General features: G+C 37.5%; 1 protein-coding gene across 4 annotated transcripts; it reads left to right on the top strand.

The window, feature by feature from the left end:
- rnf24 (ring finger protein 24) lies at window positions 1-26,868 on the top strand. Of its 4 annotated transcripts, XM_086157216.1 has the most exons (8): window positions 1-552; window positions 1,560-1,673; window positions 3,841-3,903; window positions 13,337-13,486; window positions 16,179-16,221; window positions 16,910-16,951; window positions 20,674-20,753; window positions 21,953-26,868. In XM_086157216.1, the coding sequence occupies exons 3-8, from the start codon at window positions 3,878-3,880 to the stop codon at window positions 22,092-22,094; spliced, it is 483 nt and encodes a 160-aa protein (XP_086013342.1). In that variant the 5' UTR covers window positions 1-552; window positions 1,560-1,673; window positions 3,841-3,877; the 3' UTR covers window positions 22,095-26,868. The 4 variants fall into 4 exon arrangements, with proteins under 4 accessions (XP_086013342.1, XP_086013341.1, XP_086013343.1 ...); XM_086157215.1 differs by lacking the exon at window positions 1,560-1,673; XM_086157217.1 differs by lacking the exon at window positions 3,841-3,903.

Raw genomic sequence — 26,868 nt, 5'->3', positions numbered from 1 at the left:
AAAACCTCCGGCGGCTCGCCCCGCATCGCCCCGCGTTCCGAGCTGAGTGGGAGGAGGAGGGATCAGGCCACCGGTGGTCCACACTCAGCTAGCAAGCGTGTACGTGCGAATCGTGCTGATCCACCGACAACGGGCTGTCATTTGCCGCCGCCTACGACGAGAAAGGAACCCCACTTCGTTACCGACGACGCATTCATCCCACCGCCGCTATTTTGATAAAGGTCGTTTGTTTTTGTTTTTGATTATATTCCTTCATATTAATCAAATTTGTTCTTACCCCCTGCCATTCGGACGCGGCTACCGAGTTTCCCCATTGACTAACAGCCATCACAGGCGGAGAGGGGGGGCTGTGTGATGAAGTCGCCCTGTTTTGCGACGTCTATTTTAGCCCGTTTTTTAATTTTTTTATTCTATTGAATGCGCCCAAGGGTATCCCATCGATTTTGGAACGATTTTTTCCCACACGTTTTAATACGTCCTTGCGCCCAGAGTCTGAAGAAATTAAGAAATCTCAGAAGAACACAACTACTTTCTACGCTGAATGTTTTGCTGGTGAGTCAATGGGTCCTCCGTTGTCATGCGTTAGCAGCTAATGTTAACTGTTCGTTTGAGAACGTGTGGTGATGCTTTCCAGTGCAAACCCGGTCAAGTGTACTGTTTTTTTTCCTTTAAACAACTTTCATTTCTGAGTCGCTCTCTATATTGCCATGTTAAATTGCCAGTCTGCGTACAGGTTTTTGCACCAATTGCCGTTGAATGTGTGAGCTTTTTATCCCGTTTTTCCCCCTAAATAAACCTCCTATTGGATTCGTGACACAGCTACGTGTTAAGTAACGCTATGTCATTTGCAGTCCAGGTTAAGGCTAGCCGTTCAAGGCTGCTAGCTTAGAGCCTACGCCCAGCCGGTCTTCCCTCCTGTCATAATAACAACCACACTAATGATTCGGTCGTTTATAATTAATAAAAATAAAATAAAATAAACAGCTTGCCTGGTTGAAGATCACAAACATAATTTTAACTCGCTCGCTTATCAGCATCATTGTTGTCAGAAAAAATCTCTAAATAAAATATAATCTATGGGCTCAATGATGTCCAACCTTGGATGTCAGCAGGCCCATCTTAACGGCGACAACCATCCATCTACAGCTCAACTTTTATTCCCAGACGCTGCATGAGCAGCCAGACAGTGATGACCCCTGTGAAAACACATGGTGGGGGGCAAGAGTGAGGGGGTCTTTTTGTTTTCGTCAACACTGCGAGAATTATTATGGGCCGTAAAAAAAAAAAAAAAAACACTAATCCTTTGTACTACCAAGCATTCAGATTATTTCTGTAGATGTCTGTTCTTGACAAAATAAAAAGCAAAAACAAAATGTTCTTTTTCCGATGAGCTGCAGTTATTTTTATTTCACTGAATATACATGCTTGAATCTCGGAGATGGTTAGTCGTTTGCCATCTTGGAAACAGCTGTGATGTAACCAGAGACTATATGCCATGTGACCAAAAAATAACCTTTCCTAGTTTCAGTGATGCCCAGTTTCTCTCCATGGTGTCTCAGGTTATTTGACCAGCCGCAGCATTGGCCCTGTCTATTGACTGATGACAGCACTCAGATTTCAAGTTTGTTGAACTTTCATTAAACTGACCTCTGGAAGACTACGCTAACAACAAGGTACAGATGGTTGGACCTTATGTCACTGGACCTCTGCCACTGTTACAGTGTAATATTAAGCAAGAAAGCAGGAAAAGATGATTCACAAACACAGTATTTCATACACAAATGGAAAAAAAAATCAAAGCTCAAGTGTGATTTATTACAGAACAGCAGATGTAAATTTTAATTATACCCTAAGTAAAAATCAGTATTTGAGTATTTGTCAATGGCAAAACTGTTTATCTCTAGGTGAAGGAGCATAGCATTTTGCTGCACCTAAAGATGCAGAAATATTATTGCTGATTTGTAGTTTCTACTGATGAATGCATGATCGTAGACACGAGTGTAAAAAGAACACTCCATCAACTACAGCCTTTGTTACCCTCAACTGTCATTAAAAGTATGCTGTTTATCAAGTGGTCAGTTGTCTCTGACCTGGCTGGCAGACTGATAGCAATTATTCCAGACAGCCCTTGTGAGTCTTTCAGTCACCATTGTGTTTTTATTCAAGAGACATGCATGCATGCTGTTTCTTTCTTTTCTTGTTTATTGTATTCTGATTGTTTTTACTGTATTTGCCCAGCACACAAGTTCAATTATATTCGAGTTTTATGTGGATACTTCTCTTGGATGTATTCAGATTGAGTCCGGTGATTGAATATTTACAGCTTTTTTTCATCATTAGATAAGGTGTGCCATCTCTCAGGGATACAGAGAGATGGACAAGATTTGTTATTAACCATTCTTTTTTCCATTGATTGTTTTGTAATTAGCAAAAAAGAAGTCTAACATTTCTTTTATCTGAAAATTGGTATCCACTTCATGAATCCTGTACCAAATGTACTGGCTATATCAGCTTAGATTTAGCCTACATTGCAAGTGTGAAACAAGATTATGGAAAGACAGATTGTCATAAGAGATGCTAAATTCAACCAGAACAAATTTCCAACAGTCAGTTGAATGATTGCAGCCTGGTCCTTTCCTCTGTAGATTGAGCTTTTCCTAGGGATCATGTAGCTCTAACACGGGTTGTCTGTAACAGTAAGGTGTTGCTATCCCCCTGACTTCACTCCTCATCTAACAGACCATTGCCAATGGTTACTCTGGTATGTAGAATGCTCTTGCAAAGTGTCAGATAATCTCAGGCATAGGTCCACCTGCTGTGACTCTTGATCAGTTTTACTAAATATGAAACAGTCTTGTTATTTTGGGTATACCCTGTGTAAGTGGAAGCATGTGTGTGTCTTCACCCTCTTCTTAATTTACTTCTAATTCTCTTTATTTAAAATATTATTGGACCATCTCTATTTTGTGAGTATATTAGTTATCATGGTTGACGTGGTTCTTGGTAACTTGTCATTCGGAACCCATATCAAGTAAGCACTAATTTAACATAATTAACTTAATCAATGAAAATGTTCTTGTGACCATGTTAAGAGAACACGCAATAGGTCAGTGCTGTATCTAAACTGGTACTGGTGTTTAAGTGATTGGATTGAAAACTGCCCTTGGAATATCAATTTGGAAGATGGCAAGAAAAGACACCAGACTATAATATGTTACATATTTAAATCCCCCGTCTTTAATTACAGCTGACTCAGCAAGGAATAAGAAAATGTTTGCGTCTCTTGTAAGAATTCAATATTGCTTACTCATGGTCCAATCTAATCCAAACAGCTTTACAGGCAGACGATGGCGCACTAAATGAATGTGTTGATTTACAATGTCCACAGAAAATAGTATATGGATTTTCTCTAATTGTCACACTACCAAATTAAAATATAATGGGATGTGCCTCTTGACTTTCATATGCTGGCGTAATAAAAACCTATATCTGGCATTTTGAAATGGAAAAAATATTTTATTTGTTATCACCTAGAATGTTAGCACCTGGTCTGAACTAGGAGTCAATCTGAGATAGCCTAGCTGGTGCCGAGGCTTTTTTTATGGTCCTGAATTTACTTAGCATGTCATGCTGATAATTGGGGATCACATGGACTTAAGTCATAATTTGCCTATGATTATATTAGCATTTTGATTTTCCACCCAATCCCTTACTATTTATTGAACACAACAAAAGCAAGATTCACACAAAAGCATGAGGAAGGGGCACAAATCCAAGTATAATGTCTGTAATGGTTGTTCTTGCTCCTGTCATCTTTGTGTCATGTTGTTGACTGTGCAGGAACAAGATCTTGGTATCTGTGTCCATTGAAAATAATATGAACACCCCAGCTGTCTCCAGTCAGTAAGTTAATTAGCATGCATTGATAACTGGTTAAGATAACATGCTACTTTATTGATCCGGATTTGGTACTATTTAAATTACTATTTGCTTAAACAACACCATCTTTTACAACATAGTAAGAGTAGTAAGAAAAACTGGTGTAAAATGCTTTTTTGACTATTGCAATACTTCTTAAGTTTTCAATTATTCCTGTCACCTAGTAATTGAGCTGTCCTTCATAAGCTCTTTTTTTAAATATTGACTTTGCTTTGCTCTTATTATAGTCGGGAGTTATTTTATGTCCATCGGTCTTTTTAACCTCATCGGTTATGATTTTGTGTTAACCTGTTTAAGGATGAATTGAATTAATTTTCCGCATTACTCTTTTCAAAAATAGCCAATACCTAAATCTTGCAAGAAACCTAGTGAGGAGTCTGGAAGCACTACTTATGGATGCTGACAATAGCATTTTTAGCTCACTATATAATGTTATTGCAGCTGTACAGCAGTAGTCTCAATTTGATACCAGCCTCAAATTGCCCCCTCAAAACCAGCAGCCAAGGTCAAATACTGAGTGAGTAGAGGAAACTAGTTGTTCATGCAGTACCATAATTTCAAAATGTGATCTGCTCGTACTGATTAATGACTTTTTTGGATTCGTACAAAATAGGATAATTTGAAGATATAAAATGTAAGCAGTTGTAACTACTCGGCTAATGAACCAAAAAACTCAACAAAGCATGGTTATTGGTCTCAGTGGTTCCTCACAACAAATCAATCATGCTGGATATGAGTGGATGATACTTTGTTGGCTATCTTCATCAAGATTACAAACCAGAAGGGAAATGGTGCGTAAACTCTCCATTATATAAGCCAATATAGTCAGTGAAATATGTCTTTAAGATATATCACTTGTTTTGAAATCCACCTATATTCACTCCAGTGGTTCATTCAATTGACATACAACATCCGTAATGTAACATGATTTTTCATGAGGATTAGATTATTATTTTTTATTATGATATCCTCTACGCATCATTGCTTTGACACTAATTAATGACCACATATCAAATCCTTAGTAATACATCAATGTTTGCTTGTGTTGCAAATGGTTCAGTATTTGCAGCCGTTCAATGTAGTCATGCATAGAAAGTCGTTAGACTTTTTTATACTCTTAAATGTTTCTGCCACTTTTTAAAAATATCTCAAGCACAAGACAGGTGGTGAAAGCTGAAGCACAATTAGTCTACATTGATCCTGATGTAAGTAGGGTATTGGTATGGTTAAACGACCACTCTATTGAGTGCGCCTTTCTCTATCAAGCAAACAGGAAATAGTATTGACCCTGACCCTTTTTGTTTGTTTTGTCTGAGTAACCCTATTGTTTATTTTCTTTAGTTCAGAAGTAATTAACCTTTAGAACTATCTGGTTCAGCTTGTTTTCCTATTTCATATTGAATTACTCACTCGCACATGACTACAGGTTTATTTATAGTGACTGTGACACTGCACTTTACGGGCCGAGGGCCCAGGTTCCCTGAAGAAGATATTGGTTATGTTGCAACAACAAGCCACTCTGGATACTTGATTAGTAACTCTGTAGCTTAAACTTTAACACTCAATGAAGGTTGCCCAGGTGGCTTTGGTATATATACGTCCTAAGCTAAGAAGCTCCCAAAGTCTTAAAGCCAGTCGATACTTTGGGTCTGTTAAATAGAGGCCCAATGCTATAGCCAACCTCAAGTTTTATTTGCATCCGTACTTGTGTGGTTGTGTCATAAATTTGTTACACTGCGAACACAAGCTTGCATTGTGACTTCTCTGCTACTGTGTTAATTCTTCTAACCATGGACGCTGGGGATTGGAAGGGATTGTTTCGGGGTTTGGGTTGATTACCACAGAGCATGTTTGACCCACAGAAATAGCCTCTTCTTGAGCAGATGCATTGATATCAAACATTCTAGATGGATTTCATTTTGAGTCTAAGTGATTTTACAGAGTGGACATGATTTAGCTGTTCCGTTAGGTTTTTGTTGTCTTAAGATGGAGCTCCTTATGTGTTTATCCAGCTATGTAAATTCAATCCCTACTCTACACTAGGCATCGGTTTTTGTTTTTTTTACCCTGACCCTTTTGATTTCATCAGTTAGATGTCAATAATAATTCATTTAATATTACCTCAGTCTCTAAAGTAAGATGACGATGGTCATTCACTAATATGTCATTCACAATTTAAATGTTCTTGGTATACATTGAACTCTTCTCCAGTTACTCCTTTTATTTCAAATTGTGCTCTTTATATCTTAACAATCATTTGAAATATGATACAGTACGGCACTACCCATTCATAAATTCAAAATTGAAAATATAGTGAACGCAATATAATTTTTGAAGAAGTCAGCTTGAAAAATTAAAAACAGGGTTAATCAAGGGATCATAAATGAAAATAAACTTAGATATGAAGTAAAGGTAAATAATTGTAACAGTGGCAGCAGAGCTTGGAAGGAAAACAATAACTGACTACAAATGGTACTGTATATGAGGGGCATAAACACAGAGAAACAACTGTTAGAATCGTAGAAACACAAGACAAGATGTAAAGCTGTACATTGTGCCAGTAGATGCTATGCACTTACATGAGCAAATATATGTTGATTATGCTGTAACGTACCTTTTGTGCCAGCTTGTACTACTAGGGCTGATAGGGTTTGAATGGTGGGAGAGGAAAACACAAAAAAAGAAAATACAGAGAAGATGAGCCGTGACCTTTATTGGTTATTCTATAAATCTATAGAAATATGTTCTCACTGCATTATTAGTCCTGTCATGAACAGTTTTCTATACTGTTTTTTGCATTTCTATTAGCAAGAATAATTCTTCGGAGATTCCTTGGACTACAGTGCTTAATGAACACAAGACATTTGACAACTTTTTTCCACTGTTCATGTCATGCTTGTCTTAAAGAGTCATTTTTTGAGGGTTTTGGTGTTGCTCACTCACATTTGTTAAAGAAATGTCAGTCGCTGTAGTCCACCTTAATATCAGTGTAAGTATTTCACTTAAACACCCAGTACATTTATAGAGTTCCTCTCTCTTCCTCTGAGGCCCCAGTGTTTGTGTCTGCCCTTCAGTATATAAAATTTCAGATGTGCAAATCTCATGGCTGGCCATGGCTGCTAGTGGAAATTTCCACTTCTCACTCACACAGCATCTTGTGAAAGTACTGCTGTGGGCTGAGCAAAAGAAGCTGTTCTACACAGCTTGGTCTTTCCGGGCTTGTTCGAAAGATATTATTGATATGACGAAAGGGCAAAAAAAGGGCAAATGTCCTCACACAGCTATTCCTATTAGGATGAAAAGACTGAGCATCATGTCCTAAATATAAGGTCAATTAAAACAAATATTTCTTAGCTGATACCATGGGTTAAAGCCCTTTAGCCTCAATATTGGGTATATTATTGACATAATGGCAGAGTAAATGCAAGTATGTGATTTTTATGATGCTTTTGGTAGGATCTTTGGTTAGCCTGACCCACTAACTAGACAAAGTGTCTGCTTCTATGATCTAACTCAGCTTGTTGCTACAAACACCTGAAAATTATCATTTCACATATTTCATACTTTAAGTTTGTTTGCTGGAGTCTTGAAATGCACATACAAAAAGATAAAATGGAGCATTAACACAAGTATCGATAAATAACCTGTTATTTGAATGATGAGTTCATTGAATTTGCTGTTCAAATTTGCTGCTGTCTTCAGGAAATATATTTAGTTCCATTTTCTTTAAGAAAATGATTCTATTGTCTGTATACTGTTGAAGAAAATTTACCTCTTCTCTTGAGCAGACCAGCACAGGAAGGAGTTAGCCACATTGAGGTTTACATTTTGTCAGTCAATACATTCAAAATTGATTTCATTTTCTATTTAGAAATTATTTCCTACATGAAACTGAGCTTTCAGTGATCTTACATTTTGTTTACAGGACAGAAGCACTTCTCAAATTGAAAGCAAAAGAAGGAAGTCAACAGTTCACTGGTACAGCCATTACTTCATCAACATCTAGTGTTTCAGTTGGTTATGTTCATTGAAGAATACATTAAAGATTAGAACAGCTACCATGCATCATTCTTGTATAAAATGTTTGCACTATAAATGCCAGCAAAACATATTCTCAGATGCCTTGAAATTTGTTTGCCAGAATTTTAGTGGAGAGCAAAATATTTGAGTAAAAGTACTTAGCTTGCAGGGGCCTCATATTTGACTGGGTAATCAAATACATCTGTATATAGAATAGGTTTTATTTACATGTAGGCTTGCAAACAAACACGTGCCCATCCAGTGTACACAATGATAAATAATTTTTAAAAACAATGACAACAAATATCTTCCCTGCAAAACTGACTTGCATTCAACAGCACATTACCAATGTATTTCATGTGCTATGAATAGCCTTGTACTATGTTATGTAATGACATCAGGCCTTGTGAAAATGTCTAAGCCAGAGTGGCAGATATTGTTAAGAATAATGGGTAGATATTAGTTAATTTTTTACTGGTACACATCGCTTCGCCAATTGTAACGCTGTAGACACTTACACTTATATTTCACCTTATACTTTGACTTACAAATGTCGTTCTGTATCCACTAAAGCCCTTCTGCTATTAGGAGTATAAGGTTGTAACCTGTATTTTCCATTTAAAAGAAGCCTTTTAGGAGCATGGACCACCAGAATTTACTAAACCTTGACAGACTAGTTACTGTGAAGGCATATGTTTGTATTTAATATAATGCAATTCTACTCCTTTTTGGGAAATGTGTGTATGTAGACTTGGAGGATTCAACTTCATAAAAGGTCAAGCTATATTGGGGAAGTTTTGATATCAGCAGCATTTATATAGTAAATGGGCCATCTTTTCATATCCAATTTCACATTTTTTTATTTTTCCTTGAACAGAGGAAAAAATCTAAGAATTTGGTACCTTTTCTCCCCATCAGCCACGGTCAGCAATATAATGGCTCTTGTGTTCACTTCATCTGCCTTGCATGGCAAGATCAGACAGGGTGCTGCTTTTGTTGACTGCTGAAGATACTGTAGCGTTAACAGAACGGACCTTTGGAAATTAGTGGTTAGAGTATTTGCTGGCATCATCTAAACTGAATTGCATAGGTTGGGTTATTACCAAATTAGGCAATGTGTGGCATGGATGTGCTTTATTTCACAGGATTCACACTGAGCTAGTTGGTTAAAGAGTTTATCATGTAACTCAGAGGAAATGCAAACATGTAACTAGGGAAATGATGAGCTTCAGGATCTTTATCGAACGCAAAGCATTTAAAATTGAAAATATATGGATTTTTCAGACAGCTGCAGCCGTTGTAACCCGCACTCTTTTTTTTTCAGGAAGCAATTGAAGAGAATGAATCAGAATCAGTTATTTGTGGTCAGAAATGACAAAATCACTCTGTGAGCCAGCAGAGTACAGGTGTTGCTCAGCCAAAATCTGTCTATCCCTAACGACATTGTTTTCCTCTGGTTGATACTGTCATTATAGTTAGATGGATCATATGTCTGAGCCAGACAGTATGACATCAGGAACAACTTGAGATCAAACATCCTTTGGTGGCTAATAGTAAACCTTCTTCCACCTTATGGCAGCCTGCCCCATAAATAATGCCCCCGCCCTCCACTGACACTGTATCAACCCCTCTAATGGACTACCTTACACTTCTTAAGACAACCAGCCACGATTGCCCTGATCACACTTTTATTTTTCACCTTTTTAATGCCCGTCGTATAATGCACCGTCATATAATGTGCTGTCAACTAAAGCAAAGTTCTTGTAGTTGCAAAATTACTTGGTGGATAAAGCAATTCTGATTCTGATTTTTCTTGTAGACATAGTCATGCACCGAAAGTGTTTTGCAGCCAATTGCAGCCAATTTACCGTACTGCCTCATTAAGAATAACTATAAGTTCTGTTTTTTTAAAAAAATACTGCTTACCAAATGGTGAGGGAGTCGAGGAAACTCATCTTTATTCTCATGCCTTCCCGATGTGTTCCCGGAGTTTACCACAAAATAAAACATGGACGCTGCTGATTCATCTGCTTGCCTGGCTTCGTCGTATTGACAGTTTTTTGCAATCTCAGTGACAGACGATGTGTCGCCTCGAAAGTCTTTTTGTGGTATGTGGGTTGTTTACTCCTTAGGGGTTGGATTTCTAGAAGACTTCATGTACCCCATATATTCCACCTCAGCGAATCTTGATACTCTTATTAGGACCGTTCTACAGTGTGAAGTTACAGTCTCGTAATACTGAACAGAGGTTTCCAAAATGTCTCCTTCAGTCTGACCTATCATAGCAAAGACCTTGTAATGACTGACATACCTCCAAGGAGATGCTAATGCTCTCTGAACATCAACCTCAACCAATCATCAACATCAACCTAATGACCTACACTTCTCCATTGCATTCTAAAGCCAATACCATGCCTCTATGTTGCTTGTTGTGGCTGTCCTGTCAGTGGTCGGAGCTGATTTACTGTTTAGCAACTGCAGCACTTGGATTTCTTGTTCGTTATCCGATCGCGTTGTGTGTTCATTGAAAAGTATTTATTCATGTTTAAACTTATTCATATGTATACAAACTCAATGGACAATGACATAATCCAGTACTTTCAGCTTCTATAATGTGTGAACTTTTGTCTCACTGATAGACATTACCTTAATGCAATATTGCAATGTTATTTTAAAGCTCCAATGCTCAACCCAATGTATATTTGCGTATTTTCATTCACATTTTGAAATACAATGAATGAATTAATACTTTCTCTGTTTCATCCTTGATATTTTCTACTTTTCTACTTCTGCTGTCTACTCTGGGACAGCATTTGTCATGAGGCTATCCTGAATATTTGAGCTTAGAGCAAATACTGCTAGTAGTTCTTGATGGTGTTTAAGCATAATCCAAAATAAAATGAAAATATAACAAATCCATCTAAGCCCTGTGTGTTGGGGGGCTGCTTGAATGAATTTTGTTTGTTTGCTTAAGAACCTTTTACACTTCCTCTTTAATGTGTAGAGTGACATGGTTGCCCTTATTTAGTGAGTAGTTGTGCTAAAAGCATGCTATTTACAGCTTGTTTGTCCTGAGTGAGATTGTTTTGACTCATTTTAGAAACCGTGACAGGCAGGATTGGGGTTTGAAAGGCATGCCTTTATCAATGCCTTGCAAAGACGTGATCCAAATAAGAAACCAAGAGAACATCTACTGACTCATAGGCTCATAAGGCTCATAAACACCCAATGTTTTTCAAGGTCTGCATGTATGATTTATAGAAAAGTTTCAGTTGTCAAGTGCAGAGTTCTCCCATTCAGTAGGTATGTATGTGTCTGGTGACCTGAGGAAAAATGCAGTATAAGGAACTTTTGGCAAGTTTGATACAGGGGTCTCTCCAATCAATCTGTTAACCAAAAGGAATATTTTCCCCTGTGGCTGTGTATGAGTACATTTACACAAATATTACCATCAAGATGTGCTAGCCTGCAGCTCGAGTTAGAAATAGGTGTACTCAGTGTGGGTCAAAGTTTTAAACTGTTTTTCAGGGGATGAGTAAACAATTAATACTCATTGTTACTTACTGTTCCAAGGTAGCAAAAAAACATAATTATAGTTTATCATTATTATAAATAATAATAATAGTAATTATAAATCTTCAAAACCAACACAAACTCAAATTCAGGTTACACACTGCCATAGAACATGGATGACATTGGTTCTCACATTGGTCTTCTGAAAAAAGTTACCAAAGGGGAGCTTTTTGACCACTGATTATGCTGTTTCACATGAGAGATCAAGGACAACATCGAAGCAGTTACATACCTAACTGCGTTTAAGCAACACGGGTCCAGCTCGGCTTTTGTCCAAACCAGCTAAATAACTGACTTAAATGAAAGATGGGGTTGTTAAGCTCCGGTTCGTTCTAAAGAGGGGAGGCATTTCAAATGTTAATCCAATCCCAATACACAGAGAAACGGTTTGGCATTTACATTGTTGACACTTGCTCTTTACACATGTATCCAAGAGCAAACAGCCTGTTCCGAAACTGTTCACAATGAAAATTATGCTAGTCCTCTCAGGACCACAGGGGGAGCATTCAGACAATGCAAAGTACACAACGATTTTTTTTGGTACTTAAGGGCCTCGATGCAAGCTTAAAGCTATGCCCCCCGTTGTCTATTTAAATTCAAATTGGAAAGTAGAATTGGAATTCAATTTGAATTACTCCCTTAGTGTCCCAATTCCATGTTTGGTCCAGATTGCATTGCCTTGACAACTTGCAATCTTTGCAAGATCATGTGACAAGGGTGTGAAAATGCCTAGCACTTATTTTTCTGCATGGCCTCTCCTTTTATCATAAGAAATGACTGCTAGTTTTTTTAATGAACAGGAACGACACAAGGCAGCGTTCCAGAAGGAGCTGCAGTTATTCTTGTCCTCCTCTCTTGGTAGGCGTAGACATGTCTAGTCATGTCCCATTGGTATATTGAGTAAGAGCTCCTGACCAATAGGTTCTTGTTGTTCTAAGCCTCTGTGAGTTAGGTTTTAGAAGCACTCTTGTGCACTTAAAATGAGGTCACTGTTTTTTTTTTAATAATTTCAATGAAATGATAGTTTAACTGAGATATTCTCACTGCTGACAAGCAAATTTGGCCGATTTGGTTGCTCAGAAGAATACTGTCATATGCATTTGCTGTCTAAAGGGAGCACATACTAAACATTTAATGTGTTCCCTACCTTTCTTCCCACCAACCTTAGTTCTCACCATTGTCAAGCATTATATACGCAAATAAGAACATAATTGAGAGTTTTATTCATTGTATTATGTAATAATGTCATTTTATTGTACTGTTAGCCTGCTCTGTGGGGTCAGTGTCGTTTTTTTGAGATTTTGGCATTTAGCCAATATAAGCAAAGCCTGGAGCAGGAAGGCTTTTCTGAGGATTGTAAATAATCTGTGAGGGGATGACCAATGGCTCTGAGAGTCCAAGAAGGAGGGGACAAGGATGCTGTTGGAATGTAATGAACAACAGTCTATGCTGAATCTGTATTATATATTACCGACAAATGTTTCAAGGAACCCCTGTTTTGTTTTGTTTTTTACCGAAATAAAATTGTAATTTCTGCTGCGCAAAGTTTTTTCCGTGTAAACATTTTGTGCTTGTGTGAATGTGATGTGAATAATCTTTTTCGAATCCCATTTTAATGAATACCATCCCACTTACTAGACCAGTCTTATTTTTCTGTTTTTCTCAGATCTTTTTTTTTTTTTACAATTAAAATATAAATGATTTGAATTCAGTTTTCTTTCAACAGCTTTTATCCTTTACAGTTGACGTGTGTGTAAATTCTCATTTGGTTGTCGTTTTTTTTTTTTTTTCTGCCTCTTTCTAGAATATCCATGAGCTCCGATTTTCCACACTGCAGTTTCAGGATGCCAAATATAGGGTTCCAGAACCTTCCTCTTAATATCTACATCGTAGTGTTTGGAACAGCTATCTTTGTCTTCATCCTCAGTCTTCTCTTCTGCTGCTACTTAATCAGGTGAGCTCCACTTGCCTTTTCAGTTTTAATGTAACCCAGGATTGCAACTGCATTGTTTTGCGGCATGTTTCTTTGCCCAAATTAAATAAATGTCTTACAGGGCGCCAAGTAAAAGTCAATTTACCCATACCACATTACCGGATGAGCAAGCATGCCGCAGCATACGCCGTTGGATATTTCAGATAGTTTTGGTTCATTCAGGGGCGCCCTCATGTGTTGTTTTAAATGTATCTCGATTTATATTTGTACTGAAGCTTTTGAACATGTGTATTCCACATGAAGTGGCTCAAGATGAATTGGAATTTTAAGATAAAATAAAGGTAAAAAGGAATCTGGTACACAAAATTACATTCTTGAAATGAATGTACAATCTTGTGTTTCTATGGCACAAACCATACTACACTTGTCTCTATAACATTAAGGGGAGGCTGACTTGAGCAGTAATGCATTTTAGCTTTTTTTTAATACATGGGAGCTTGATTTGCAAGTGAGAGAGAGAGAGAGAGAGAGTGAGTGAGGGAGATATTCAAAGCTGCGTGTCTACATAATTAGGATAATTCGGATCCTGGCACTCAGCTTCAAAGCTGGTCTTAATCATTTTTCCCTAATAGCCACTTAATATTAATATCAGTCTCATATCTGACAGCAATAACATTTATGCAAATGTTTAAAATTGTTCCCCAACATCTAGAACCATTTGGTGAAAATACCCATCCATCTGTTAACATTTGATTGCAATCCTGCAGTAATGTCTCAAAATAAAGCTTTATGGTCAAATTGCTTCAGTCACTTTAACCCAGGGACAACTCCTGGCAGTAACAGACTCACAGTTTCCACCATGTTTTCACTAAAACAGAAGAGAAGGGTTGACACTTCACAACCCTGTGTCCTATTATACTTATAAGTACATGTGTGTTTCCTATAATTCCTTCTTAACCATGCAGTCAACCACAAAACTGTGATGAAGGGCTTCTGATCCTCCAGACAGTTGTGTGGCATCCCACAGCAGGGGGTGGGTCATTGAAACAACACTCGAAGCGTGCTGCATGTGACCACTGTTAAGTTGGCAACGATACCAATTGCTGGGCAGCTCTAAGGTTGTCGTGAATAATCAAACACACTGATTTTTTTTTCTGATTTCACTGTAGTTTTTCAGTTGCCATTTAAAGTAGCCTAGCAATTCGGGGATTCACATTTGGTATCTGCAATTATGCATCTGTATTACTGAAGATCAAGGTTCTTTTTTTCTTTCGCTATGAGACGTTCTCCTCGAGAACTCAAGTTACACCTTAAAACCCGATTTGACCAGAAGTCCCAGAACTTATGGGCAAAAGATGCTTCTAGGGCTAAGGGTAACCACTAGAAAAGCATTTAAACAAGTTGCCAAACTCCACCGTGCTTGTCACCTGAAAGGACAAACCTCATTGTACATTAAAGAGGCCAGCTGCTGTTTGCGGTGAAGGTTATTGAGTTTCCAAATAAACCGAGTTTATACATGGCAGATCATTCCTCCGAAGCAAGCTTACTCCATACACATAGCTGTAGTCCGAATTTTAGAGAATTTATTTAGCTTAGAAAGAATTAAAAACCTGTGTGGTTTACCCGCACACCCTTTAGATTTTATGAATATTGAATCTGAAGAACAGAAACAGTACATGTTAATCGGGACATCAAAACGTGTTTTTTACAGTACATTTCTTTAAACATTGACTCTTTCTGCCACTGTAACTGCACAAGCACCTTTTTGCCCTTGCCCCTAGCCCCTTTACCCATGGGAGACTGCGCCTTTACCTGATGACCTCTTTCAAAATGTTAGTTTCTCTCCCAGACTGTGCTGCTTGTTTTACAGATCCCTCTCACTCTGCTGCGAGAGGTTAAGGTTACTTGTAACAGAGGTAAATCTTACATATCTATGAATTTATCCTACTTCTCTTGGTCATTCTTCCCTCTTTTCTTAATAGTTTTTCATTGTGAGTGCCTAGATTTCGTTCTCATACAGTACTCTCCCTGTTCTCTACATGTCACTGAACATTTCCTGTTTTGCTAATTTAAATTTGCTTATTGAACATGAATACAAGGTCAAAGTTAGCTTTAAACACTACCTTTAACTGTATTTCAGCAAAGTTTTATACAAGTAGAATGTCTCAATATCTGACCACTCTGTTGTTTTCTTCCAGTGTTTGTTGGATTATAGTGTTTATTTCACTTAATATTCAGAGCTCTTGGTGTCATTAAACAAAGACTTTTGATATATAAGGAGATCTGTGTTAATATTTTACCTTGCTTTCAATTGCATAGCATAGCAAGTTAAATCTTTGATAAAGCTGGGTCAAAAATATTTCATCACTTAAACTATTATTGCTTTTCCCACTTTTATGTACTTGTTTTTTTGTTTCTTTTTTGCTTTTCTAAGGCAGTCGTACAATTCAAATCAATCTCTGAATAGTCTGCTAACTTGTTGTTTCTGAGATGAAAAATCCGTTTCCCATTTTCTTTGTACTGCTAGCCAGCTATTTTACTGCACCTGGCACCATGGGGATGCAATCATGTGATATGATGTTAAAAAAATAAATAAGTAATCAGGAATTTACATGTAAATTTGTAATTTTCCCTATTCTAGGTTGAATATACTGACTTTTTGTAAAGTTATGTTGCTTAACCAAAAAGCTGTTTTGTCCTTACATGTCCCTAGGTTACGGCACCAGGCACACAAAGAGCTGTATGCATACAAACAAGTGAGTACTCCAGTAACACACCCACAAACACAAGAAATGGTACACCAAAAAATTTTACACAAGGTATTTTTATTTACATTAAAAAAATTGTTTCCTCTTCTTTTGTCTCTGAAACAAGTAGTTGAACTGGTAAAACGCAGATTATTTTAGTGCAACAACTTCAGACAAACCCAGTTAATATACTAGAAAAATCAGATGCCATTGCAGGCGTGAAACAGGTGCAATAGAAATTGGCAGGATTTATAGCTTGCCCCTGCCAACATGTCCCGGACAGTGGGGAGGGGAATAGCAGCCAAAAAGTAGTTTGAAGAAAGCTTGGTGGTTCCACTGCCAGGACCCACAGTGCTTGCTCAATGGTCAAGGTCCCAGTTAATAATAATACTGAGCTTCATTCACATCCTATCACTTTTTCATTGGCATCAACAAGGACAAAGAAATATTTGAATGCCAGTAGCAGTTCCAGAGCATGCGTGCATGCGTTTATGTTATGTCTTTTATACATTACAAAAGACTGCTGATTGTGATAAATGTTATCTTATTATTTATTTTGTAACTGGATCACAGCTCGTTCTGTTTTTCATTTGATAAAATGTGTTGACTGCTCAGCTGTATTTCTAGAGGAAACGCTCTACATATACCCATCACAAAACCTGACTAATGTTTTATTATTTCTGATTGTGTTTCTCAGGTCATTCAAAAAGAAAAAGTCAAAGAGTTAAATCTGCATGAGGTAAGCATCCAACTTGCCTGTTGAGCATTATCTGGTAACATTTACATATCAGGAATGTTTTCTCAACTGTAGCTATCTATTAAGTAGAACAGTCTGTCATGAAACTTGACAAATACACAACGTGCTTTTATCTAAATTTGGATAAAGTGTCAAGTTGCTACATATTTTCGTCCCAATACCTCAGACCCAATGCACTGTGAAGACTGATGATCAATTTTGATCTTCAGTTTTCTTAGTTGAGTGGTCTCATGCGCATTCCTTTCAGAAACTTCCCATAGCAACACATGATTTGCAAATTTAACAATAGGTGTGATATTTTTCATTATGGATATTTGTTCATAATTCAATAAAAATGAATGTGGACTGTTTATATTGACATTTAAGTGTATTTTATTTAACGGGTGTGGCTAAAGTGAAGACATGGCTGCTGGTTAACGTTTTTCACCTTTATACCATTAACACACCATTCATGTACTTGCTCCTTGGCCACAGAGACATTGGATCTGACTATGTAATGTTCTAAACTGTGTTTTGTAAATGACATTACAATGTTAATCCAAACCTCCATGTGATCAATCTTATATTATTATAATTATTAGATTATTATTCTTAACTATTATGCAGTCTTTCAGGCTCTGCTCCTTAGCTGTTCAGCTTAACACACAATTGCTTCGACCATTTTACACCAGCTCATTCCTTCAACGTTCTAACAGTACACTGAGTGATTTACTGTACTGAGAATTGACTCTCTCATTAAAAGGTCAAGTTTAAACTTTTGATAAATGTTACAGCTACGTGATGGACAATAAAAGTGTTCAAACGTTGATGTAATTAAAAGGAGATAAGGCTCTCTAATGTGACAAAAATGTACCCAAGTGTATCACCCTGAACACACTGCCACGTGAAAAGTAGCAGCTTGCATTTAAGCCAGTAGTGTCCTCTTCATTATTATATAATCGTGTATGTCAGCTCTGGCTCATTCGAAAAAAATCACAAGCACCTGCCACATCAATCCAGCAGCACCAGCAGAGTTTATTGTGAAGTAATAACGTCAACTGAGGCCTCTATAACGATGACACTTAAGTGAAAATAAAATGTCATCGCAAGCTTCTGCCCATGTGACATAACACTATGCTCGACATCAGCAGTGTAGTTGTCCATGTTCATCCTTCCTAGTGTCACTGCAAGCATCTGCGTTTTAATGATAATCAGAAACTTCGACAAGTAAACAGCGGGCGACGCGCCAGTGAGGTCAATGACCGACACAACACAAAATATTTTGTTGGGGCAGAAATGTGCACTCACACAACATGACCTACTTTTGAAGGATGTCATGCAAGGAGTCAACCCTGAAGACATTTGGTGAATCTAAGTCACATGGATTCAGTATCAGCAATTGAATGGAAATGGTATACAAATACAAGGGGATTGCTTTACTTGTTTATAGTATGCTTTGCCTCACTCTGAGCTTTGTTTAATTTCTATCTTTTAGCAAGAAATAACATCGTGCGAGTAAATAGATGGCGTATAATGTTGCATTAAAGCACAGCAGCAAAATTGCCTGTTGGGTAAGGAAAATCAAATTACTCGAACAGGAACTGTTACTGTTCTCGACAGTAACAAAATCTAGAGTTTTGAACTGAAATTTTCTGGGACAAGTATCCAATGAATATGATCAAGATCTAATTGATCTTGATGCTCAGTTACCTGATGTCACTGTTTGGGAAAATAGAGCGTGTCGACTTGTTTACTTCATGAGATTTGTGCTCACAATCTCTGTTTGTTTAGTTCCTTGTTACAAGGGGTACACTTAAGCTAACTCAAATCAGTAATTTCCATATCCTGAATACAATATATCAACTCATGATTGAGGTATTTTTGACTGGAAGTTACAAAACACAGGAATGGTCTAATATAAACCTGTGTGAAAATGCTGAAAACCAGAACAAGAACGTGAACATACATTTTTATTACTTAGCGGTAGTTGAATTATTTTTCATATCACATAAATGCAATTTAGTGTGAAGTTAACAAATTCAGAGATGGCCACATCGATCTCAGAGAAACATGTGGGACCAATTAGAAAACTGCAGCCCTCCTCCTGAAGTGGATCCAAAAAAAAAAAAGATAATGAAAACGAATGAGAAACATGCGATCTTGTGTATCAATGACATCATCTGCCTCCATCCACCCGCTTCTTCTATAGCATTACATAACTTTTTTTACTTTTCAAAAGCTAGTTATTTCTGGTTAATATCTTGAATCATTAAAAGTCATGTGAAAAGGCCTGGCAACTCACTCTGCTGTACTGGCATCTGTGGATCTTGTTTTGTTGGACCTTCCAAATTATATATACCTGTAAACCAACTGTGAAAACTTTTGACACGTCTTGAATTCATAGGCAATGTATTTTACAGTTAAATTTAACTATAAATGTTTTTGGTTTCTTCGCAGTACCTGGTATTGTGTGGTTAATCCAGTCAATAATGCAAGTACCTGTGTATTGATTGTGTTTTTTTTTTTGTATTAACACTAGTGGATTGATAACCTGGTCATGTAAAGAAAGTTTTCTGAGCTGTATATAGATAGCACTGCTGTTTGAAAGGGCTACCTACTTCTTCGGGAGTGGTTCTGTTCTCAGATTGAGGTTCAGCTCAAATTACTTCAAGGGTGACCAGTTCTTCATTTCTAGAAATCTATTTACAACCCACCAGGCTGCAGCAACAGCATACAGCTCAATATACCCAAAGTTAATTACTCACTGTCAATTGAAATAGTCAGTGACCAAATCCACTCACAGGTTTTTGCTGTAACAAAAAGTTATCAAGTAGCAACCGCCTCTACAGTGTAAACATTGTACTCAAACTTAAGTTTGCTTGTAAACCCCTGAGTTCAAGTGACGTTATTGAGTCTTCAAAAATAAAATCCTCAAGCCCATTCCTAGTTCATTTCATCTGATGTATTCAATTACAGGACTGTCTCAGAAAATTAGAATATTGTGATCAATTTCTTTATCTTCTGAAATGCAATTAAAAAAACAAAATTACTTTTTCATGATATTCTAATATCTTGAGGAAGGATTTTTGATTTTTCTTAAGATATAAGCCATAATTAGCAGTATTAAAATGATATCAGGCTTGCAATATTTCCGTTGATTTGTAATGAATTTAGAATGTATGACATTTTTGTTTTTGTAATTGCATTACAGAAGATAAAGAACTTTATCACAATATTCTAATTTTCTGAGACAGTCCTGTAGAATGTCAAAGTGATGCAGTAAAAGGCATTAGCACTGCTCAGCCATCCATATCCAGCCGATGTCCGAATCTACTGTTCCTTTGCAATAAAGTAAAGCCAACACAAAGCCAAGCTATAAATGCCAATGTCTCATCCTTGCTCATAAAACAAAAGAAGTCTTATTTGAAGTTGTTGTCACATATTCAGTCTGGAAATGCACCTGTTTCAGTAGAATCTCCCTCCCACACACACATACACACAAAGTTAATAAGTGGCCACTTTGAGTGTTTTATTTTTTTGCAGATGTTTACCACATTTGGCTTTTTCCGTTCGACCTTTGTTATTTGGGCAGTTAGGGCACAGTTTTGTTTTTTTTTATTCACAGCTGCAGCAGGAGTGCAATCAGTAGGGTTCGAATGGAAAAAGTAAAGTTTATTTTTATTTTTGAGTTAAAGTGAACATCCAATTTCCTCACTCCCTTTCAGATATGCGCTGTGTGCTTGGAGGAGTTCAAGCAGAGGGACGAGCTGGGAATTTGTCCATGCAAACATGCTTTTCATAGGAAGTAAGTAGAGCTATTAGCTGATTTTCATATACACAAACAAAGATGAAGGTCACATGAGCCTGCACAGATTTCTCTTAAAAAGCTGACAATTTCATTGTATCTGCTTGCTTGTACACACTAGAACATACAACAAGTGGATGTACACGATTAAGTTTAAAAATGGCAACAAAAGAAAAATGTCAACGTTGTAATGAGTCAATGAGTGACCTGATGTCAAAATTGTGTTCAATCCAAATCCAAATTGGCATTTTCTGACTTACTACTGACATGTTTCAAGGGAGCAACTTTACAGCTCATGAGGGATCACTTGAGCCAACTTTATCCCACACCTCCCCCCTCGTCCTGACCATTTCAACTGAGTTGTTTATATCAGCACGACACCTCCCTTGGCCTAGTTTTTTTCCCCCCTGGTTGCTGCAAGAGCGGCCACCACTCACAGAACCTACAGTGTAAACACTCCCATTTAGTCTGAGTGTGTGTAAGTGAGGCTGTTTCCGAGCGAAAACATTTCACAGATCATGACAGAAAGAGGATGTTATCCTTTCCTGCCAAGAAATTAAAAAGTGATCAACAGAAGTGAGGTTTTAAAAAACATTGTATAACTTTATACGACATTCCTGACTATGGCCAAGCAAATGTAACAGAAGCTTTTGAAGCTAGTTAAATACTTCTGTCTGAATTTTCAAATTAATTTCTGAAAATACACTATGATTATCTATAAATATCTGAATATGCTAAAAAACAAAATAATTTTTTAACATTTTGACAATCCTATGAAATAAATACGATAGGTAATAAAAGTAATAGACATTTTCTAAGTTCTTCTTATGGAGTGGTATTTTTGTTCCATCATTCCAAAGTAATGATTGTTAGAATAAACGTAATTAGGAGGCTTTTATTCATCTTTGGAAAATAACAAAAACCAGCACATTTGTATTGTATTTTTTATATTATTACATCATTTTTATTGTATTTTGTATTGTTATAGAACAGAAATCATTATTTTATTATAATAGTTTTGTAGCGCTTCAGTCTCACCCATGTCCATCCCCCTAAGCACTCAAGCATTTTACTAAACTATAACCAGGGATACAAGATACAGTAGGGGTGTCTGAGACTTACAGATACTTTTTTTTTAAATCCTGATTCAGTTTTCTCCTTCCTTTCTCTACTCCCCCCCGCCCACTTCTTTGTCACAGGTGCCTCATTAAATGGTTGGAAGTTAGGAAAGTTTGCCCACTGTGCAACATGCCCGTCCTGCAGCTCGCCCAGCAGGCCGGCGGTTCAGACCCCCCTGTGCCAGTGGAGCAGCCACTGCCCGGAATTGAGAATCTGGTGTAGAGGACTCACAGCCACCCCAACCCCCTTCCATACCTGTACAGTATAAACACACAAAATACACATCTCAACATACTCACCTGTACAGGTACACGTTGAAGTGAGTGGACAAACCTGGGAGACAGGAGTTACTACGCGAGCCCTCACAAACACTGCGAGCCTGCGGCCATCGTCACCTCTCTTAGCATTGCATTGGTTCACAAGAGGATTTCCTGACATCCCCCGAGACTGTTGTCACATTTTTTTTTTTGTGGACAATGAAGGAAGAGATGCTCTCCGAGTTTCTATCTCGACCCGAGATGCGGTTGGTAACTTTTTTCACAACCAAAGCACTTTTCTGGGGTCACCAGCTAAAGACAAGGAGGGAGAGAAAAAAAAAACACAAAAAAAATAAACAGAACACAAAAGCCAAGAACTACAATACACTAAAGTTTAAATTTTCTTAACAAGCACTTTACAAAAAGTCAACCCTGAATTGCTTGTGATTGTGGTTTAAAGTATGTTTTATATTTTATAATTAACCTCATATTTATATGTTCAATACAAATCCACATGGGTCTCCAGTTTCAAGTAGTAAGCATTGATTTTTTTTTTTTTGTTCTGATCAAAAATAATCTCAAAGGGACAAGAAATACCCATGTCAGGAACGATGGACAATGCTTTATGTTTTCATTGTGTGTGTGCGCACACACAAATTAAGCTCGATACTCAACTCAAACTTGATGTTTAACTAAATGTGAATTCTCAGAAGGTGTTAAAACAAGGAGTTTGACAAACACACACCGCATATGAAACATCAGCTGTTGTCATTCTTGCATTTTGACTATTTCTTATTTTCTTAATTTTGTCAATATGGAAATGTGATTCATTGAACATACTAAATAATATATCAGGTAACACTCAAAACGTGAGTGCTATTTGGTTTCATATGACAAAAAAAAGTAGTGGTTTTCAATGTAAAACATTTTTCAAGGTTACTAATCCTAATTCAGTTATGAATTGAAACAGTTTTAGGAGTCACTGGGTGCTTAGTAAAAAAATAATAATAATAAAAAAAAACAAATAAATACAGTTTAACAGGAGCTACACCGAGAAATAGTAATTGTATAAAGTTTGTTCGGGGCGAAGGAGTTTAATTTAGCTCTGTTTCTTTGTGTGTTATTGAAGCAACACTGTGTGGATGCTGGTGTTCCGCTTCACGTCAAAGATCTGCGTTCAAGGGAAAACCATCGGCCTGACAAATTAGTGGCAGTCGGTTTTTCGTCACAGTACAACTGTGGTCCTCTAGAGGCGGCAATACCAAAAAAAGTTGAGGGAGCTGCGATTAAAATCTTAGTAGTCAGATCATTAACCGACAGGTTGACCCCCCCCTCCCTCCCAAGATATATTTGTGAAATTCAAAGTGATTCAAAATTTTAACTGTACTTAAAATGCTTAAGTTAACAAATACTTATATCTTGAATTTGCTTCACATACCGATCAAGAAAAATAACACTCAGTTAGGTTTTTTTTTTTTTTTCCACTGGTCTGCTCCTTTTTGAAAATTTGCTCCAATCGGAGTGACTGTTTGGCTATTCACATACTGACACTTTGTATTTATTTATTTTTTATTCTATTGGAATACCTTGGTACAACTACACAACATGACTGACAAAATGGGTTGATATCTGTTCTTATTGGGTGAGATTTACCATTCTCACACAACTAATCCACACAGGCACAGCGCAAAAGATACCACCACCACCATCCTGCCACACAGTCAGTGGTCAGCAGGTTGCAATGAAGCAGCATTTCCATTCACATTCGCATGCACATGCACACACACAGACACACACCGTCTACTAAAGCTTTTGAGGCAGGTTGTTCTGGTGCTTTCGCCCCCTCACTTTCTGTGCGGCCCCCTTTTTTTGTTTTTTTGTTTGGCACTGCGTACTCACAGTTACTGAGCCATTGCTTTTGTGGATATTTTTGTCATTTGCAGTTGGTATATGTGCTGATGGGTTTGGGGGAATAGAAGAATAACACAAACATTTTATCTATCGCGTAGAGATAGTCGTGCACCAGTGATAATCTGCAATTTTAAAGGCACAATCTGTGATACAAACCCGAAATAAATAGATAAATTAAGACATCAAATCTAAAGTGCTGATATTATGAACGGTAACGCCATGTTCTTTTTTACACCATCAACACCATAAATTTAAAAAATGGCATGCCTTTCTTCTAAAATTCATAGGGCTTTTTTCTTTTGTTTTCATAGTTTTTTATTTTTATCCACTGTTTTGTTGGATTTCGTGTTCCCTTTGCAGCAATAATTTTTTTTAACTTTATTAATCCCTCGTGGGGAAATTCGTTCTCTGCAATCAACCCATCACGGCTGAACTATGGGCACGAGGCTGCCATCAACCAGCACCAGGGGAGCAGTTAGGGCTTCAGTGTCTTGTTCAACAACAGTTCGACACACACTTTGGAATCGAACCAGGAATGTTCGGTTCCAAAGACGATTGCTCTACCGGCGCCATGCCACCCAAAATGCATCATTTAACAACAAATCTACCCAATAGGCTGATTACACTTTTAGAGTTGTAAAGTATTTGCTTCCTTTCAAAAAGGTACAGCTAAGGATGCTATTTTTACTCATTCAGGGCCAGAAAATATTTACACCTGAATACTTCATAGGCACAGTGGATTAAGTTGGATCTGGATTTGGCAGCATTTCCTCCAAAGTCGAATGGTATTTGAATTATTGATCGGTTACAGTAATTACATGTGAATATTCTGATCAGATTTTCAAATATCAGAGATTCCTGATTGTGCCTTTAAAAACCAAAACAACCAGGGTTACAGTTTTCTTCAGTGACACTCACACACAGCAATGGATAAAGCCAATGCTACTATGGCAGATGAAGCAGATGAAGGCCGGTCTCCCATCTTAGTGCTTCAGTCTGGTCTCAACTGTGAAGGAGCAGGCCAGCAAGAAGGCAAAAATGTCAAAAGCAGAGTTTCAGTTTATCCTTACATTCCTTTACTGAGGTAAAAATGTCTTGTAATGCTGCAGCATTATGTCACTCGCACACGCACACACGCAAATTTCAAGAAACGCACGCCTTATATGAACAATTTGAAGGCAGGGCTATATTGAGTAATATCCTGCATACTGCAGTGTGCTGAGTAATCAGGAAGTTTTTTTTTCACTCGTCTCGACTCTTGGTCAAGAGATGTAATGTTGAACAAATTAACAAACTGAAAGGCTTTTTGGTATTTTACAAAAAAAGTTGTTTTAATGAAGCCAGGACCGTTTCATTAATGATAGAACAGTCTTAAAATCCAATCGTCCCAGCTTGGAAGTTTTTCCAGTCGGTCACAAGTTGAATTACCGGGGCAGCGTATCTGTTGCCGCTCAAAAGACAAAGTATCGTCGGGATGCTTATAATCGCAAATGTGGTTCTTACCTTTCGTTCCGGTTTTGTCTTTTTGTCTTTGAATGTACAAGTGACGAGAGAGGAGATTTAATGTGAAAGCATGTTCTGTATGTCGCCACTGCCGTCACCAACATATAATGTGTGTGGACAGTGTTAACTGTGGTAGTGTATTTTTACATTATAGAAGGTGTGGAAAGACGCTCCGACGTGTAAACTAAATGGCAGCTGAACACTTCCTGTCATTTGGCCTTGTTGAGTGTCATTTGATTGTAAACACTTTTGACCCCCAATAACCCCCCCATTTCTCCCCTTGTGCCGTCCTATTCTCACTTAAAAAAAAACAAGTGCCAATATGAAATTTACTGAGGAATGAAATGTCCTTGCCAGCTAGAAACAAGGTTCTGTGTTTTGATGAATGGAAACAGACACAAATATTTGAAATCAGTGGTTTCAGTTCACTGACAACATCAGTGCTGCTTCTTGGTTAATGACAGGAGGAGACATGATTGGGCTCAATACCAACTCATTTACTGGGAGTGTGTTTGACGGCTAGACAGTGATTTGCAATAAACCCTAATTTGGGTGATATATAAAAGCCAGAAATGATCTCGTACCCCTTCCGCAGAGGAGGAGTTTCAGTGTAACGCTGTTTTTTCAACCAGACTGTTTAGGATTTATCAAGTATCGTTCACTGCCTCCGAGAACTTTTCACTTTGTTGGCGTGGAATTTATTCCTCTGTATCTTTTCAAAGCCCCTCCATTGATAAATATCACCATCCCTTCACATCCAACTAAATAAATAAAAAAAAATTAAAAAATAAATTAAAAATCCTACCTTCTACCAGCGTAGCAGAGTATCCCCCTGACCCACACATCAATTTTTGTTAACACTGATTATGTTTGTGGACTCTCACAAACATTGTTTGTAAAACTAAGAATTCTGCAGCAGAATATTTTTGAAGATAATTGCTGTACAGTATTTGTAAGCTCTATTTTTGTATATTGCTATTTTGGAGAAAGTAATATTCTTTTTTTTTTTGCTAATTATGTTTATTCATTTAAAAACAAATGTTGCATGTGACTGACTTGAACTGTAAATTAAACTTCCAAGTTTTGGAGCGATTTCAGTGTTTGTGGCGGTTCGATTCCTAACTTCCTGTCTTACATGCTGAAGTGTCCTTGGTTGTGTTTGCGTACATGCATGTAAGAATGCAATCCAGTGTAAAGGGGGCTGTGGAAGTGCTCTAAAGGTGGAGACCATTGAACATATATGAAAAAAAATAACGTAATTTTGTTGGAAAATAACTCACTTTGATCTAAATAAAAAAATCCTGCCAAATCCCCACAAAATAAAA

The sequence above is a fragment of the Fistularia commersonii genome, chromosome 12 (assembly GCF_037954325.1).
Source record: "Fistularia commersonii isolate RoL2024-O1a breed Wild chromosome 12, RoL_Fcom_v1.0, whole genome shotgun sequence".
In the NCBI taxonomy this organism is placed as follows: domain Eukaryota; kingdom Metazoa; phylum Chordata; class Actinopteri; order Syngnathiformes; family Fistulariidae; genus Fistularia; species Fistularia commersonii.
The sequence above is the reverse complement of the archived record's forward strand: the minus strand, read 5'-3'. Positions and strand labels throughout refer to the sequence as shown.